Source organism: Schistocerca americana, chromosome X, assembly GCF_021461395.2.
Source record: "Schistocerca americana isolate TAMUIC-IGC-003095 chromosome X, iqSchAmer2.1, whole genome shotgun sequence".
Lineage (NCBI taxonomy): Eukaryota > Metazoa > Arthropoda > Insecta > Orthoptera > Acrididae > Schistocerca > Schistocerca americana.
This window is the reverse complement of record NC_060130.1, coordinates 810,165,694-810,181,993: the sequence shown is the minus strand read 5'-3', so window position 1 is coordinate 810,181,993 and position 16,300 is coordinate 810,165,694. Positions and strand designations below refer to the sequence as shown.

General features: G+C 40.7%; 1 protein-coding gene across 1 annotated transcript in view; it reads left to right on the top strand.

The window, feature by feature from the left end:
• The window catches only part of LOC124555488 (mothers against decapentaplegic homolog 3-like), a 223,072-nt gene that overhangs the window by 122,191 nt on the left and 84,581 nt on the right, over window positions 1–16,300 (top strand). The window contains exon 2 of the mRNA XM_047129411.1: window positions 11,919–12,112. Within this exon, the coding sequence (XP_046985367.1) occupies window positions 11,919–12,112 (194 nt within the window). The remainder of the gene's footprint in view (window positions 1–11,918; window positions 12,113–16,300) is intronic.

Genomic DNA, 16,300 nt, shown 5'->3' with positions numbered 1-16,300 from the left:
CTCCTCAGTTTGGTCCTACGGAACTTGACGTGTAAGTAAAAGAAATAAATAAAAACATCATCGATGTGTGCTTTTGGAGCCGAAGGCCCGTTCGTGTACCGTTGATGACTGCACGACGCAGTTTTACGTCTCGCCTGGGCCATTCATCACCTATATTGGACTGTTGATGACTGGAAACATGTTGCCTGTCAGACGAGTCTCGTTTCAAATTTATCGAGCAGATGGACGTGTACGGGTATGGAGACAAGCTCATGAATCCGTGGACCCTGCATGTCAGCAGGGGGCTGTTCAAGCTGGTGGAGGCTCTGTAATTGTGAAGGGCGTGTGTTATTGGTGTGATATGGGACTCCTGATACGTCTAGATACGACTCTGACAGGTGACACGTACGTAAGTATCCTGTCTGATCCGCTACTGTTCATTGTGCATTCCGACGTACTTTGGCAATTCCAACAGGACAGTGTGACACTCCACACGTCCAGAATTGCTACAGAGTGGCTCCAGGAACACTCTTCTGTGTTTAAACACTTCCGCTGGCCACCAAACTCGCCAGATATGCACATTATTGACCATAACCGGAATGCCCTGCAACGTGCTGTTCAGAAGAGATCTCCACCCCCTCGTACTCTTACGGATTTATGGATAGCCCTCTATGATTCATAGTGTCAATTCCCTCCTGCACTACTTCAGACATTAGTCGAGTCCATGCCACGTCGTGTTGCGGCACTTCTGCGTGCCCGCGGGAGCCCTACACGATTTTAGGCAGTTGTACCAGTTTCTTTGGCTCTGCAGTGTAAATACCCTCAATGCGCAACAGCGGTCGTAATGTTACCAGTGACAGCGGATTTACTAAATACGGTTTTCCGAAATTCTGTCTCCAAAGATGGCGAAGTAAATATTCTAGAATTCAAATCAAGAACTCCTGTCAATATGACAACTTAAATCGCTTAATAAAGGCAGGTCCTCCGGTCCAGATCGTATACCAATTACTTCAACAACATATACAAACGACCGTTCAACGAAAGGCCTGTACCTAAGGACTTAAAAGTTGCACAGGTCACACCAATACTCAAGAAAGCAAATAGGAGTAATCCGATGAATGACAGATCCATATCACTGACGTCGATTTGCTGTTGGATTTTGGAACATACACGCTGTTCGAACATTATGAATTACCACGATGAAAACGATCCGTTGTCACACAGTCAGTACGAATTCAGAAAATATTGTTCTTATGAAACACAAATAGTTCCTTATTCTCACGAAGTAATGAGTGCTTTCGACAGAGGATCACAAATTGATTCTATATTTCTAGATTTTCAAGAGGCTTTCGATACCATTCCTCACAAGAGACTTCTAATCGGATTACGTGCCTATGGAATATCGTCTCAGTTTGTGCGACTGGATTCGTAATTTCCTGTCAGAAAGGCCACAGTCCATAGTAATTGACAGGAAGTCATTGACTAAAATAGAACTGATATTTGGCGTTCCCCAAGGAACTGTTATAAGCACTCTGTCTCCCACATCATTTATAAAGATTAGGAACAGCAATCTGAGCAGCCTCCTTAGATTGTTTGCAGCTAATGCTGTCATTTACCTTCTGTAAAGTCATCAGAAGATCAAAACCAATTACAAAATGATTTAGACAAGATATCTGTATTGTGCGAAAAGTGCCAGTTGACCTTAAATGATAAAAAGTGTGAGGCCATCCACATGAATACTAAAAGGAATACTTTAAATTTTGGATACACGATAAATCACACAAATCTAAACTAAATACCTAAGAATTACAATTACAAGCAACTTAAATGGAACGGTCACATAGATAGCGTTGCGGGAAAAGCATACAGAAGACTGCGTTACATTGGCATAACTCTTAAAAGATGCAACAGGTCTACTAAAAAGAGTGCCTACACTACGCTTGTCTGTTCTCTGCTAGAGTACTGCTGTGCCGTGCGAGCCTTACCAGACAGGATTGATGGAGGATATCTAAAAAGTCCAAATAAGGGCAGCTCATTTTGTATTATCGTGAAATAGGTGACAGTGTGTCATGACTACAATAAGTATGTTGGGACCACAGCATGCTTTTCCATCTTCCAAGTGATTCTCTGACATCCCCCGTCGAGCTGTGCACGTCGAGTCTGTGGGGTGAGTGGAAGACGGTCTAGAGATGTGCATGCCCATAGTCCCACTACTAATAACCATTTTGCAACAGTTCGTGTTGACACATCTGGACTCACAAGCCCTCTTGTCTGTGCTGTGGAGCCCTCTTGTCTGTGCTGTGGTAGCTGTACGATCTGCCACTGCAACTGAGCTGTTACAGTATGATGACCCTAGCAGACGTCTGTGCTGTGTGGATGTCCAGAATCTCAGGTATGGGTGTGAGAATATTCACAATATTCATATTTTAAGAATTTTGCCGATTGTGATAGGGTGTCAGGTGGAGTTTGCACCTGTGTTCTGAACTCTGTATATAGCGAACTTGTACCTCTTCATACAACTTTGGAGGCTGTGGATGTTCTGGCAAGGGCATTTCATGGTCTTGCCGTCCCTCCTGATGGTGGAGTGTCTCAATGCATTGTCTGCAATGATTCTCAGCTCCCTCCATCTTTCCTGGGCGACTTCAATGGCCATAACCCTTTGTGGGGTGGAACCATGATCACTGGCTGCGGTAACAACATCAGAACTTACTGGCAGATTTTGACCTTTGTCTCTTGAATACTGGTGCCTCCACACACTTCATTGTGGCACGTGTAACTTACTCGGCTATTGATCTTTCCATTTGCAGCCCTGGTCTTCTCCCATCCATCCACTGGAGGGTCCACAATGACCTGTGTGGTAGTGACCACTTCACGATCTTTCAGTCCCTTCTTCAGTTCCACTCCCCTGGACACACACCCAGATGGGCTCTCCACAATGCTGACTGGGATGCTTTCACCTCCACTGTCATTCTTAGCTCCCCACTACATTGAGGCATTGACATGGCTGTCCAGATTGCAACAGCAACCATTCTGTCAGGAGCCAACATACCGATCCTCTATTCTTCGGGATCTTCCCATCAGGATAGTACCGGGGTGGACCTCGGAAACTGCTGAGGCCATTAGAGATCTCTGGTGAGCTCTTCAACACCATAGGTGGCATCCATCCGTCAAGTGCCTTATTGCCTTGAAACGGCTTCATGCTCAATTGTGTCACTTAATAAAACGATGGAAGTAAGAATGCTGGAAACGGTATGTTTTAACCATTGGACCATGTACACAGCCTTTGCAGGTTTGGATGAAGATCACATGCCTCTGTGGATATCTGTCCGCAGCAGGTGTACTTGGTATTTCCTTGAAAGGTGCTGTTTTCGCTGACCCAGATGCCATAACGGAACTTTTCGATCCGCATTATGCTCTAGCCTCTGCATCTGAGAACTATCATCCTACCTTTCATGTCCTTACACAGCAGGTGGAGCAGTTGCACTTATCTTTCTCTACTTGCCACCTGGAGGCCTATAATGCTCCATTCAGTGAGTGTAAATTCTTCAGTGCCCTAGCCCTTTGACCTGATACAGCCCCAGGGCCAGACTTTATCCATAACCAAATGCTCAAACATCTGTCAGTGGATTGTCAGCATCATCTCATTACCATCTTCAACCATATCAGGAGCAAGGACGAGTTTCCATCTCAGTGGCGAGAACATCATTATTGTCCTGGTACTGAAACCAGGTAAGCATCCCCTAGAGATGGACAGCTATCGGCCAGTTAGCCATACAAATGTTCTCTGGAAGTTACTTCAGTGCATGGTGAGCTGGCAGCTGTGTTGGCTCCTTCGGTCTCAGGGCTTTCTGGATCCATCCCAGGGAAGTTTTCGCCAAAGCTGTTCCACTGCTGTTAATTTGATTTTCCTGGAATCTGCTATCCGGACAGCTTTTGACCGACATAAACACCTTATTGCTATCTTCTTCAACTTGCAAAAGGCTAACAACATCACATAGCGACACCACATCTTAACTACCTTATATGAGTGGGATCTCAGAGGCCCGATTCCGACTTTTGTCCAGAGCGTCTTGTTGCACCATACTTTTCAGGTTCAAGTTGGTGTTTCCCAACCCCATATGCAAGAGAATGGGGTCCCACACGGCTGTATATTGAGTGTCCCTGCTCTTTCTAGTGGCCTTCAACAGTCTAGCAGCTGTGGGGTATTCAGTATCAACCTCCTTGTATGCCAACGATTTTTGCTTTCACTATTGCTCCTCTAGTGAGGGTGTTGCTGAACACCAACCACAGGGTGCCATTCGAAAGGCTCAGTCATGGGCCCTCACCCACTTCTTTCCGTTTTCAGCTGCCAAGACTCACGTCATACACTTCTGTTGCTGTTGTACTGTCCATCCACAACCAGAACTTTACCTTGATGGTCAGTTACTCAGTGTGGTGGAGACTTATTGCTTTTTGGGACTGGTCTTCGATGCCCACCTGACATGCCTTCCCCATCTTCACCAACTTCAGCAAAGGTGCGGGCTACACCTTAATATGCTTTCACAGCCTCAGTAACACCAGCTGGGGTGCGGACCACACTACCCTTACGTTCCTTTACGAAGCCCTGATCCTATCCCCTCCCCCCCCCCCTTGATTATGGAAGTCTGGCATATGGTTTGGCATAGCCCTTAGCACTATGGTCACTGGACCCGATACATCACTGTGGGGTCCGACTTGCTACAGGAGCCTTTCAGACTAGTCCTGCGAATAGCCTCCACTAAGGATCAGGTGCCAACAACAGCTACTCAGTTATGCTGCACAAGTTTGCAGCTCCCCAAATCATCCAAACGACTACATCCTTTTTCCTATTAGGGAGATCCACTTCCCACAACAGAGACCCAGAACTGGGGTCACAGGTGCGGTTGGACTAGTGTCTGTGCTCTGAACTTGAACTTCCCCCACTGTTGCCTGTTGTCAGGGAGCAATCCCTTATGACCCTACGGCATGTACCCTGACCTCAGTTCTGTCTCAGTTTATCCTTTGAACTGAATGATTCAGTTGACCCCATGGTGTTTTGCCACCTGTTCCTGGCTGTCCTTGATGCATTTCTGGTTTCGGCAGTGGTATATACTGATGGTTCAACAGTCAATGGATATACCGGTTTTGCATACATACAGACAAGGTGCTGTGAACTACGCTCCCTGCCAGATGGATGCAGCTGAATTGGTGGCCATCAAATGAGCCCTCAGCCATGCTTGTTCTTTCTCTGGCAACCTGCTTCTAGTCTGCTGCAACTCCCTGAGCGCCCTTCAGGCTCTAGACCAGTGCTACCCTTGTCACCCATTAGTCACGACTACCCAGGATCTTCTTTCTGACCTCCATCAAGATGACTGGCCAGTTGTGTTTGTTTGGAACCTTGGACATGTTGGGATCTCAGGGAATGAACATGCCAACCACTTGGCAAAGTTGACTACCACAGTGATGATTTTGGAAATAGGGGTCTCGGAACTGGACCTTTGCTTGACTCTACACCATCAATTGTTGTAGGTATGGAACTGGATTTTACATTTCAACCACAAAAAATTTTTTTTACTTGTCTCTGTAAGCCACTGTGACCTCATTGACCACCTGAAGGGTTGGAGGGGCACTCCTTGCGTGCTCTGACCCAGGTGTCTCATGCAAGCCCTTGCTCAGTGATCTGACCTTGCCCCTACCCTTTCCATCTTTTTGTTTTCCTTATTCTTTTATGTTTACCATTTTTAATGATTTGTCTTGCCTCCATATGCATTCTGGGCAGAGCAGCTCACCCACCTTACCTGCCTCTCTCACTCCCCTCTTACTTCTCCTTGATTTTCTCTCTGTTTTATTGTATCTTGGTTACAGTCTGGCTTCCGTTGGCGTTTGTATCCTTCCTCTAAGGATTATTCCTTGTTCAATACATGTAGGATGACCTCGTAATTTGGTCCCTTTAAAACCAACCAACCAGCCAACCTTGTCTGTTAATGAACATTCGCCATCTGACACAATGAACTGGGTTCTATTACTCAAGAAGTCTTCGAACCACTCGCATATCGAGAACCTATTCCATATGCTGGGACCTGTGTTAACAGTCTGTCATTGGGCACAGTGTCGAACACTTTCTGGAAATGTAGGAATATGGAGTCTGTCTGTTGCCTTTCATCCACCGTTCCCAGGATGTCATGTCAGAAAAGGGCAAACTGAGTTTTACCTGAGTGATGCTTTCTAAATTCATGTTGATTTGTCTACAGATGTTTTCCTGTCTCAAAGAAGTTTATTATATTTGAACTTGAAATATGCTCAGTAATTCTGCAGCATACCAGCATTATATTGGTCTGTAATTTTACAATTTTTTTCTTTTACTCTTCTTATTTATGGAAGTCGCCTGTGCTTTTTTCCAGTCACTTGGGACTTTGCACTAAGTGAAAGATTCATGATAAATGTAAGCTAAGTACGGGGCCAGTGGCAGTGAGTACTCTTTGTAAAAGCTAATTTAGATTCCATCTGGATCTGAGAAGTAATTTGTTTTCAACTCTTTTAGTTGCTTTTCAATACCAGGGCTTCCCATTACTATGGCTTCCATACAGGAGTCTGTGCAACAGTCAATGATTTGATGTCTGTACAATCCTCCCGTGTGAATAATTTTTTTAAACACAAAATTTAAAATTTCATCTTTCCTTTTGCTGTCATCTACTGTCTCCCCAGCATAGGTGGCAAGTGACTAAATAGAAGCCCTTGACCCACTTAGCAAATTTACGTACGATCTTAATTCTCTAAGGTTTGTGGCAAGATCTTTCACTGACATATGATGGTGGAAGTTGTTGTGTGCTCCAGCCGTCAGTCTTTTTTGTATGCAAACAAACATCTTGTGACTCTTATCTGTGACTGTTTCCTCAGTGTTTCCGGAATGTGGTTATTAAACCATGGTGGCTCTTTTCTGTCATAATCCACTTACTTGGCACATACTTCTGCAGATCGCAATTTTCATTCAGTTTAAACTTTGCTCATAATTATTCTGTGTCCATCATATTGGAACCAAATGATGTCCATTCATTGTCTAAGTAGGGTGCTAACAACTGCTTATCTGCTCTTTCCAGCATAAAAACTCTCCTGCCCTTATTGATGAATTTATTAACTTTAGTAACCATTGTCACTATGATGAGATCACGATTACTAATCACTGTCTCTGTTATGACACTGTTGAAAAGATCCAGCCTGTCTGTGGCTACAGATTCTAAAATATTTTCATTGTGTGTGGGTTGTCAAAGTAGTTACTACCTTATACAGGGTGTTACAAAAAGGTACGGCCAAACTTTCAGGAAACATTCCTCACACACAAATAAAGAAAAGATGTTATGTGGACATGTGTCCGGAAACGCTTAATTTCCATGTTAGAGCTCATTTTAGTTTCGTCAGTATGTACTGTACTTCCTCGATTCACCGCCAGTTGGCCCAATTGGAGGAAGGTAATGTTGACTTCGGTGCTTGGTTGACATGCGACTCATTGCTCTACAGTACTAGCATCAAGCACATCAGTACGTAGCATCAACAGGTTAGTGTTCATCACAAACGTGCTTTTGCAGTCAGTGCAATGTTTAGAAATGCGGAGTTGGCAGGTGCCCATTTGATGTATGGATTAGCACGGGGCAATAGCCATGGCGCGGTACGTTTGTATCGAGACAGATTTCCAGAACGAAGGTGTCCCGACAGGAAGACGTTCGAAGCAATTGATCAGCGTCTTAGGGAGCACGGAACATTCCGGCCTATGACTCGCGACTGTGGAAGACCTAGAACGACGAGGACACCTGCAATGGACGAGGCAATTCTTCATGCAGTTGACGATAACCCTAATGTCAGCGTTGCTGCTGTACAAGGTAACGTTAACCACGTCACTGTATGGAGAGTGCTACGGGAGAACCAGTTGTTTCCGTACCCTGTACAGCGTGTGCAGGCAGTATCAGCAGCTGATTGGCCTCCACGGGTACACTTCTGCAAATGGTTGATCCAACAGTGTGTCAATCCTCAATTCAGTGCAAATGTTCTCTTTATGGATGAGGCTTCATTCCAACGTGATCAAATTGTAAATTTTCACAATCAGCATGTGTGGGCTGACGAGAATTTGCACGCAATTGTGCAATCACGTTATCAACACAGATTTTCTGTGAACGTTTGGGCAGGAATTGTTGGTGATTTCTTGATTGGGCCCCATGTTCTTCCACCTACGCTCAATGGAGCACGTTGTCATGATTTCATACGGGATACTCTACCTGTGCTGCTAGAACATGTGCCTTTACAAGTACGACACAACATATGGTTCATGCATGATGGAGCTCCTGCACATTTCAGTCGAAGTGTTTGTACGCTTCTCAACAACAGATTCGGTGACTGATGGATTGATAGAGGCGGACCAATTCCATGGCCTCCACGCTCTCCTGACCTCAACCCTCTTGACTTTCATTTATGGGGGCATTGGAAAGCTCTTGTCTACGCAACCCCGGTACCAAATGTAGAGACTCTTCGTGCTCATATTGTGGACGGCTGTGATAACATACGCCATTCTCCAGGGCTGCATCAGCGCATTAGGGATTCCATGCGACAGAGAGTGGATGCATGTATCCTCGCTAACGGAGGACATTTTGAACATTTCCTGTAACAAAGTGTTTGAAGTTATGCTGGTACGTTCTGTTGCTGTGTTTTTCCATTCCATGATTAATGTGATTTGAAGACAAGTAATAAAATGAGCTCTAACATGGAAAGTAAGCGTTTCCGGACACATGTCCACATAACATATTTTTTTTCTTTGTGTGGGAGGAATGTTTTCTGAAAGTTTGTCCGTACCTTTTTGTAACACTCTGTAGGGGAAAGCAAAACTTTATAACCAGTGGCTAAACTAAAATGTGAAGTAACTCCTTTTTAAACAAAGCTGTTAAAGATGGTACTGCAGTTTTAGTTATTTATGAGGAGGAACATATTTGCAAAACGATTATTTAAAAATGTTTTGTAAAGTTTAAAAAGGACTACAGATAATTCCACAGTGGGTCAAAGAAGAAAATGGGTAATTCCAACTTTCTGTATTCCCAACAGAGAGAAATTTTCGGGCACAAGTAAAAGTGCACAAGGATGATAAATTCATCAGAGCAGTTGTGAACAGCATAAAATTAGGCACTGAATTTAAGGAAGGAAAAACTGGTTGAATGCTTCACACATCTAATATATTTAAACATTAAAAATAGTGCCAGCTTTGCTTATGAAAATAAAAACATTGAAATCCCTAACAATGCCATCTTAATCTCACTAAACATAGAAAACCAATACCATGTACACTAGTATTCACTAAAGGAGGGTATCAAGGCAATAAGAAAAAAATGTAATTACTAGGTGAATATCGAATTGCAAAGCTCTTCAACATATGGCTATGTTCGATTTCCTGTTGGTGTATAATTACTTCACATCTATTGCAGGAGGCAAATTATTAGTTATGATGGCAAAAATTGTATCAATTGATTAGAAACAAGATTCTTTGAAGAAGTAAGTGAAAATTAATGTATTATAAGTGATATATAGACGAGTTCATCATATTGCTTCAAGGAGACTGAGGTGTTATTTCACTAGTGCAGAAAATGAATACATCCTACTCAAAAATATTATTCACCGCATTACTCTAGTAGGAAAAAACAGTTATCTTCGTGGAGCTTATGATTTCAGGAAGGGTGGGAAATATGTGTCCAAGACTTGCGAAAACACACATGCCAGAATGTTGTTGTAATTGCAAGGTCCAGTCATCCATTGAGCTACATTTACCTCTACTTAGTGCTGCATAGGCTCCTGCATCTTCTGTCACAACATTTAGAAATTCAGGAAGAGCTTCAAATTTTAAATAAGATTGGAACACAAATGCCTGTGAGCCACGATATATGAAATGAATGTTTAATAAAATAAGATATAAAAATTAAAAATCTTTGCACAAGATTGTCAACTGTAGGAAATACCTCACTATGACTTAGAAGTGTAGTATATTATAAGATTGGGCATAGTCTTTGACATATGCTAGTATTACAGTGAGTGTTCTACTTGTTACTGATGCAATGAGGAACAAACTTACTAGCTCCAGAATGGAAGCAGAACTCCCACAATTATTCACAGAAGGAGTATAAGATAATGATACCAGATAGATGAATTTCTAATCTGCAAAATGGCAACATGGAAGATGTGAAGAACTACATGCCCTTTCATCTTTTGTTAGCAGTATACAAGACTTTTACAAAAATCCTTATAGTATTAACTTTGAACTTTAACCAGGCACGAGGAGAAGCTGGCTTTGGAAGTGTATGTAATGCGATGGACTGTCTACTGGTTGCAGGTTGTCAAAGGAGTTGCAGAAAGAAGCAGTGTTATGTACTGTGAGACTGTTTGATGGTGTTAGTCTCTTCTGGAAATCCTATAGTACCAAGGAATAAAATCTAGCTTCATCAGTGTGCTGAAGAATATGTACAACAAGGCATCACATTCCATCTGATTACATCAAGAAAGTGAAAATTTTGGAAATAAGAAAGGAGTTAAACAAGGCTATTTTCTGAAACCTCGGAAGGGATCTTCAAATCATTAAACTGGGATGAAGAAGGAACATGCATAAACAAATGTTATTTGAACCACCACCAGTTGCCAGATGACAGTGTTTTGCTTTCTGTGGATCCAGAAGTACTTGAGCAAAGGGTTGTGGAACAGAGCAGAGCAGGCAGAACACTAGGCCTGACGATTAATTACAGTATGACTAAAATAATGTAAGATCAGTATGCTCATAGGAAAACAGTGTGAGCTAATAATAAAACTATAGAAACAATTGACAGATTTCAGTGCTTAGGAAAACAACAAATGAATGGACATTTGAAGGAGTAAGCATGAAGGTAAAAATGACTCGAAGTTAATTTGTGAAACTGAATGTGGTATTTACAAGTAAATTACAAATGTAGTTTGAACTGAAAGTGTATACTGCCAGTACTAACTGCCAGAAATGAAACACAACATTAAATGCACAGAAAGTTCAAAAATTTGGGTGTTTCCCAACAAGCAGTGGATAGATACATGTTGGGCATAACAAGAAGAGGGTTAAAAATGGATAAAAGAAAATACAGAAGTTGAGAACATGATAGTGATCATTACGAAACACAAATTGAGGTGGGCAGGGCATTCAGTGAGACGGAACAATGGAAATGGACAAAGATGATTGCGTGGTGGACTTCTTGAAATAAGAAAACACCTAGAGGACAACCCAACTGAAGATGGACTGATAACAGCGAAACAAACTGGACGAACTTGGATGCGAAAAATTGAAGAGTGTAATGTATGGAGAAGAGGCTTATGACAATGTATGTGCCTCTGTGTTACAATGCTTCTTTTGTTGCAATGTTGGTAGGGCACTTTTAATATTTTCCTCCTACATTATTATATGTAGTTGATTTTGTTTTCTTATTTATAGACTTGAAGATGGTGGTAGAACACAACAAAAACTGGCAATTGTAAAAGTTAATGAGTAGTAGTCATCCACGAAATAAAATGATAAAAAAAGATATGTGAATTATATTCTCCCCCTGTGAAATACACATCCAGGTGCCCAACTACTACATTCTGCATTATATATGTAACAATTAGCGGCAGTTGCTTCAGTCTTCAAATTTAGGTTCAAAACTTAGAAGATGCTATGATATGAAACTCTTATTAAGTTTTCAATTTCAGTTACCTTCATGAGGACCTTGAATGTAGATAAACTTGAGAACTTGGCTGTGGTAAATAGTTACCTGCCATTCATACACTGTTCCAGATGTGATGCCGTTATAGTAAACTGTGAAGATAAAGTTCTATAGTATTTTTTCTGCAAATTTTCATTTATACTCATTTATTTATGGAATGCAGTGATTGATATCGTAATTTTGAAACTGTTGTAGGTCATTGGATGGAAGACTGCAAGTATCACATAGAAAAGGTTTACCTCACGTTATCTATTGCCGACTGTGGCGCTGGCCGGAGTTACAGTCGCATCATGAGCTCAGAGCAATTGAATCGTGTGAATATGCCTTCAACTTAAAACGTGATGAGGTCTGTGTTAATCCTTATCACTATCAGCGAGTGGAGTCACCAGGTAATGTAAACTTATTTTAACACTGTAAAAGAATTTTTAAACATTTTAGTCTAATGGATTAATGTACACAAAGATAGATTTGTTACAGGTAGTTCTATCAAAATTCTCTAGAAGTTGGTAACAAACTGAAACTCAGTGATCAGATACCATTCATATTCCGTTCTCTGTGTTACAAAGTCAAATAAAACTGAACTTTCCCGTACAAAAATGTGTTAAGGGTATTTCTTTATATGAGGGGGCTACTCAAAAAACTGGAATTGTTTTTTAAAAGCTATCTATTTTCAAAATGTTTACAAAACAACCCTATTCCCTTCAAAATATTCTCCTTTACAACTAATATATTTGTCCCACCGGTGCTTCCACTGTTGGAAACATTTTCTGTCGTCATATGGCTGACAGCTCCTCCCTCATTTTTTTCGTTACTTCTTCAATGTTATCAAATCGGTGTCCTTTCATGCCCCTTTTCATGTGTGTAAATAAGAAAAAAATCAAATGGAGTCAGGTCAGGTAAGTAAGGTGTGTGGGGCAGTGGAGCCATGCCATTTTTAGCCAAAAACTGTCAAACAGAGATGGCTGTGTGTGCAGGTGCGTTGTCGTGGTGGAAGAACCAGTCTCCTGTCTACCACTAATTGGGTCTTTTTTGATGAACACTGGTGCGCAATCTTCTTAAAACTCACGAATAAAAGGTTTGAATCATGATCTGATCCGGGTGAACAAACTCTGAATGAACTACGCTCTTGTTGGACATCCAGAACAAGGTTTTTCATAAGTCGACACTTTACCTTTTCTAAATCAAGCAAACCACTTGTACACTTGTGAGTATTTAGGATCATCTTGTTAAACTGTTTTCAATATTAAAACAGTTTCAGCAGCATTTTTGCTGAGTAGAAAACAAAATAATTTTGCAGATGCATGTTGTTCACTTAAACTTGAAATCATAAAGAATGAAACAACAACAAAATAGTGCTAGGAAAAACAATCACTGCAGACAAACAGAAAAAGCCAGGTTGACAACAGAGGCGGCACTGAACTGACAATGAGTTGTCCTGTATACGCCTAGTGGCAGAAATGTGTACTACACAAGCTCCACCCATGGCAATCTTATTACAGCTTTTTTTAGGTACCTCCTTCTACACTTGTAAGTTGATAAATCACTCCCTTAATAATGAAGTTAAAAACAGGACTTGTAGCCAGAACCTTGACATCACGGGCAGTGTTCTAAGTGGCTGAGCCATCCATGAATGTCTCATGACCCATCACCACAGCTTCACTTCTGTGTACTGGCCTGTTTTCCTAACTTCACAAACTTGTCGCAAAATATTGTTTGCAATATTAAAAGGCCTTTGACTAAGGAAACACTGATCAGGCTCATAATAAAATAAGGAAAATAAGAGCTCACATGGAAAGATATAGGTGTTCATTTTTTCCGCACACTGTTCAAGAGTGAAATAATAGAGACTTATTGTGAAGGTGGTTCGATGAACTCTCTGCAAGGCACTTAAGTGTGATTTAGAGAGTATCCATATAGATGTAGACGCAGATTTTTTGCATAATTTTGTGCATGTTAATTCTAGAGCTCTATGGCTGTTATATCTACAAGGAGATCAAAGTTTCATTGAAACCATCTCAGCTGCATCATGTACATATTTATTTAATTCCATGGCCCATTTTAGGACCTCCTCTTATTATCAAGTGCCTCATAAATATATTAGCAACAGTGTAAGCAGAAAGATAAATGAAAGCCAGTGCAGTTACACACACAAATATTTCGTCAAACATATTTCTAACTAGTATGAAACATCAAAATGTAGCATAAACACATACCATGCACATATAACATACAATTTCAATTAAGTGTATTATACAGATCATCTTCATGCTGTTGTATTATGCTTGTAGTACAACTATCGACATCTACATGCATACTCTGCAAACCACTGTGAAGTGCATGGCACAGAGCACACCCCATTGTACCAGTTACTAGGGTTTCTTTCCATTTCATTCACATATGGAGCATTAAAAGAATGCTTGTTTAAAAGCCTCAGTGCATGCTGTAATTACTCTAATCTTGTCATCACCATCACTATGTGAGCAATATGTTGTGGGTCGTAGTATATTCCTAGATTCATCATTCAAAGCTGACTCGTGAAACTTCGTTAGTTGACTTCCTTGGTATGGCCTACATCTATCTTCAAGAGTCTGTGAGTTCAATTTCTTCAGCATCTCTGTGACACTCTCACACAGGTCAAACAAACCTTTGACCATTCTTGCTGACCTTCTCTGTATATGTTCAGTATCCTCTGTTAGTCCTATTTGGTTACATGTTCCACACACTTGACCAATATTGTAGTTTGGGTTGCATGAGTGATTTGTAAGCTATCTCCATTTTAGACTGATTGCACCAATAACCCAATGTCTACCACTTGCTTTAGGCTTGTGATCATTCCATTTCATATCTGTACACAATGTTTGTTACACCCAGGTACTTGTATGAGTTGGGCAGTTCCAACTGTGACTCATCGATATTATAATCACAGATTAACTTATTTTTTATTCATTTTTTTTAAATGCACAATTTTACATTTCTGAACATTTAAAGCAAATTGCCACTCTTTACATGATTCTGAAATCTTATCAAGATCTGACTGAATATTTATGCAGTTTCTTTCAGACAGTATTTCATAATAGATAACTCCATCATCTGCAAAAATTCTGAGCTTACTATTAATATTGTCCGCGAGGTCAGTGGTATACAACATGTACAGCTAGCGTCCCAAAACACTTCCCTGGGGCACACCTGCAGTTACTTCTACACCTGACGATGACTACCCAAGATAACACTCTGTGTCCTCCCTACAAAATAGTCCTCAATCCAGTCACTAATTTAATTTGATACCCCATAAGACCATACTTTTGACAGTAAGCTAGGTGTGGTACTGGATCAGATGCTTTTTGGAAATCAAAAAATACTGCATCTACTTGTCTGCTTGGATCCAAAGCTTTCAATATGTCATGTGAGAAAAGTGTGAGTTGGGCTTCACAATATCAATGTTTTTGAAATCAATGCTGTTTGAAATGGAGGAAGTCTTTCTGTTAAAGATACTTCATAATGTTTGAGATCTGAATATGTTCTAAAATTCTACAACAAATTGGTGTCAACCCAATATTGGACAGTAGTTTTGTGATCGAGAGTGCTATAATAGATTATACTTAAAAGAGGGGCTGTCTCTGTTGCAAATTCAGTGTAAAATCTAAAAAGGATTCCATCAGGCACTGGGGCTTTGTTCAGTTTTAACAATTTTGCTATTTCTCAACACCACTGACATTAATGTCCATTTCACTCAGCTTTTTAGTGGTACAAGAATTAAATTTAGGTAAAACTCGTAGGTTTTTCTTGGTAAAGGAACATTTGAAAACCGAGTACTTCATTTCCGCTTTTGCTTTGCTGCCCTCAATTTTAGTTCCTGTCTCACCTGTTTAGTGACTCAATGTTAATTTTGTTGCCACTAACTGCCTTTACATACAACCAGAATTTCTTTGGGTTTTGTGAAAGATTATTAGACAATATTCAGCTGTGGTCATCACTGAAAACCTCATGCATTGCTCTCTTGATAAACAAATGCTTTTCATTCACAATGTCTCTGTATACTGCTTTTTACCTTACCTTGCATCTATTATTGAGTAGTCTATTTCTTTGGGAGTTTCTGTAAGTGACTCTATACCATGTAGGGTCCATAACTATCAAGTGAATGGTCAACTGTTCTTTTGAATTTTATGTATAATTCCGCTACTTGCTTCTGTTCTGAGCTAAAAGTTTCAAATTTCTCATTGAGATATGATATTACTGCTTCTTTATCGAGTTTACCAAACATATAAATCTTTATCCTCATTTTAGTTGCCCTTTGTACTACGAATGTTCATGGTCAGCTTTGATATGCCCACCCTCAAAGAGGTCAGGTCTGTTTGTTGTCATTAGATTTAATATATTTCCATCATGAGTGGGGTTTCTAACTATCTGTTCTAGGTTTCTTTCAGAGAGGGCATTTAGTAATGTTTCACAGATGTCTTATCACATCCAGCACTAACAAAACTGTAATTTCTCCATGTGATTGATGGATGATTAAAGTCTCCAATGATGATTACAGTATGACTGGGGAACTTACCTACAAGTGAACTGAAGTTTTCTCT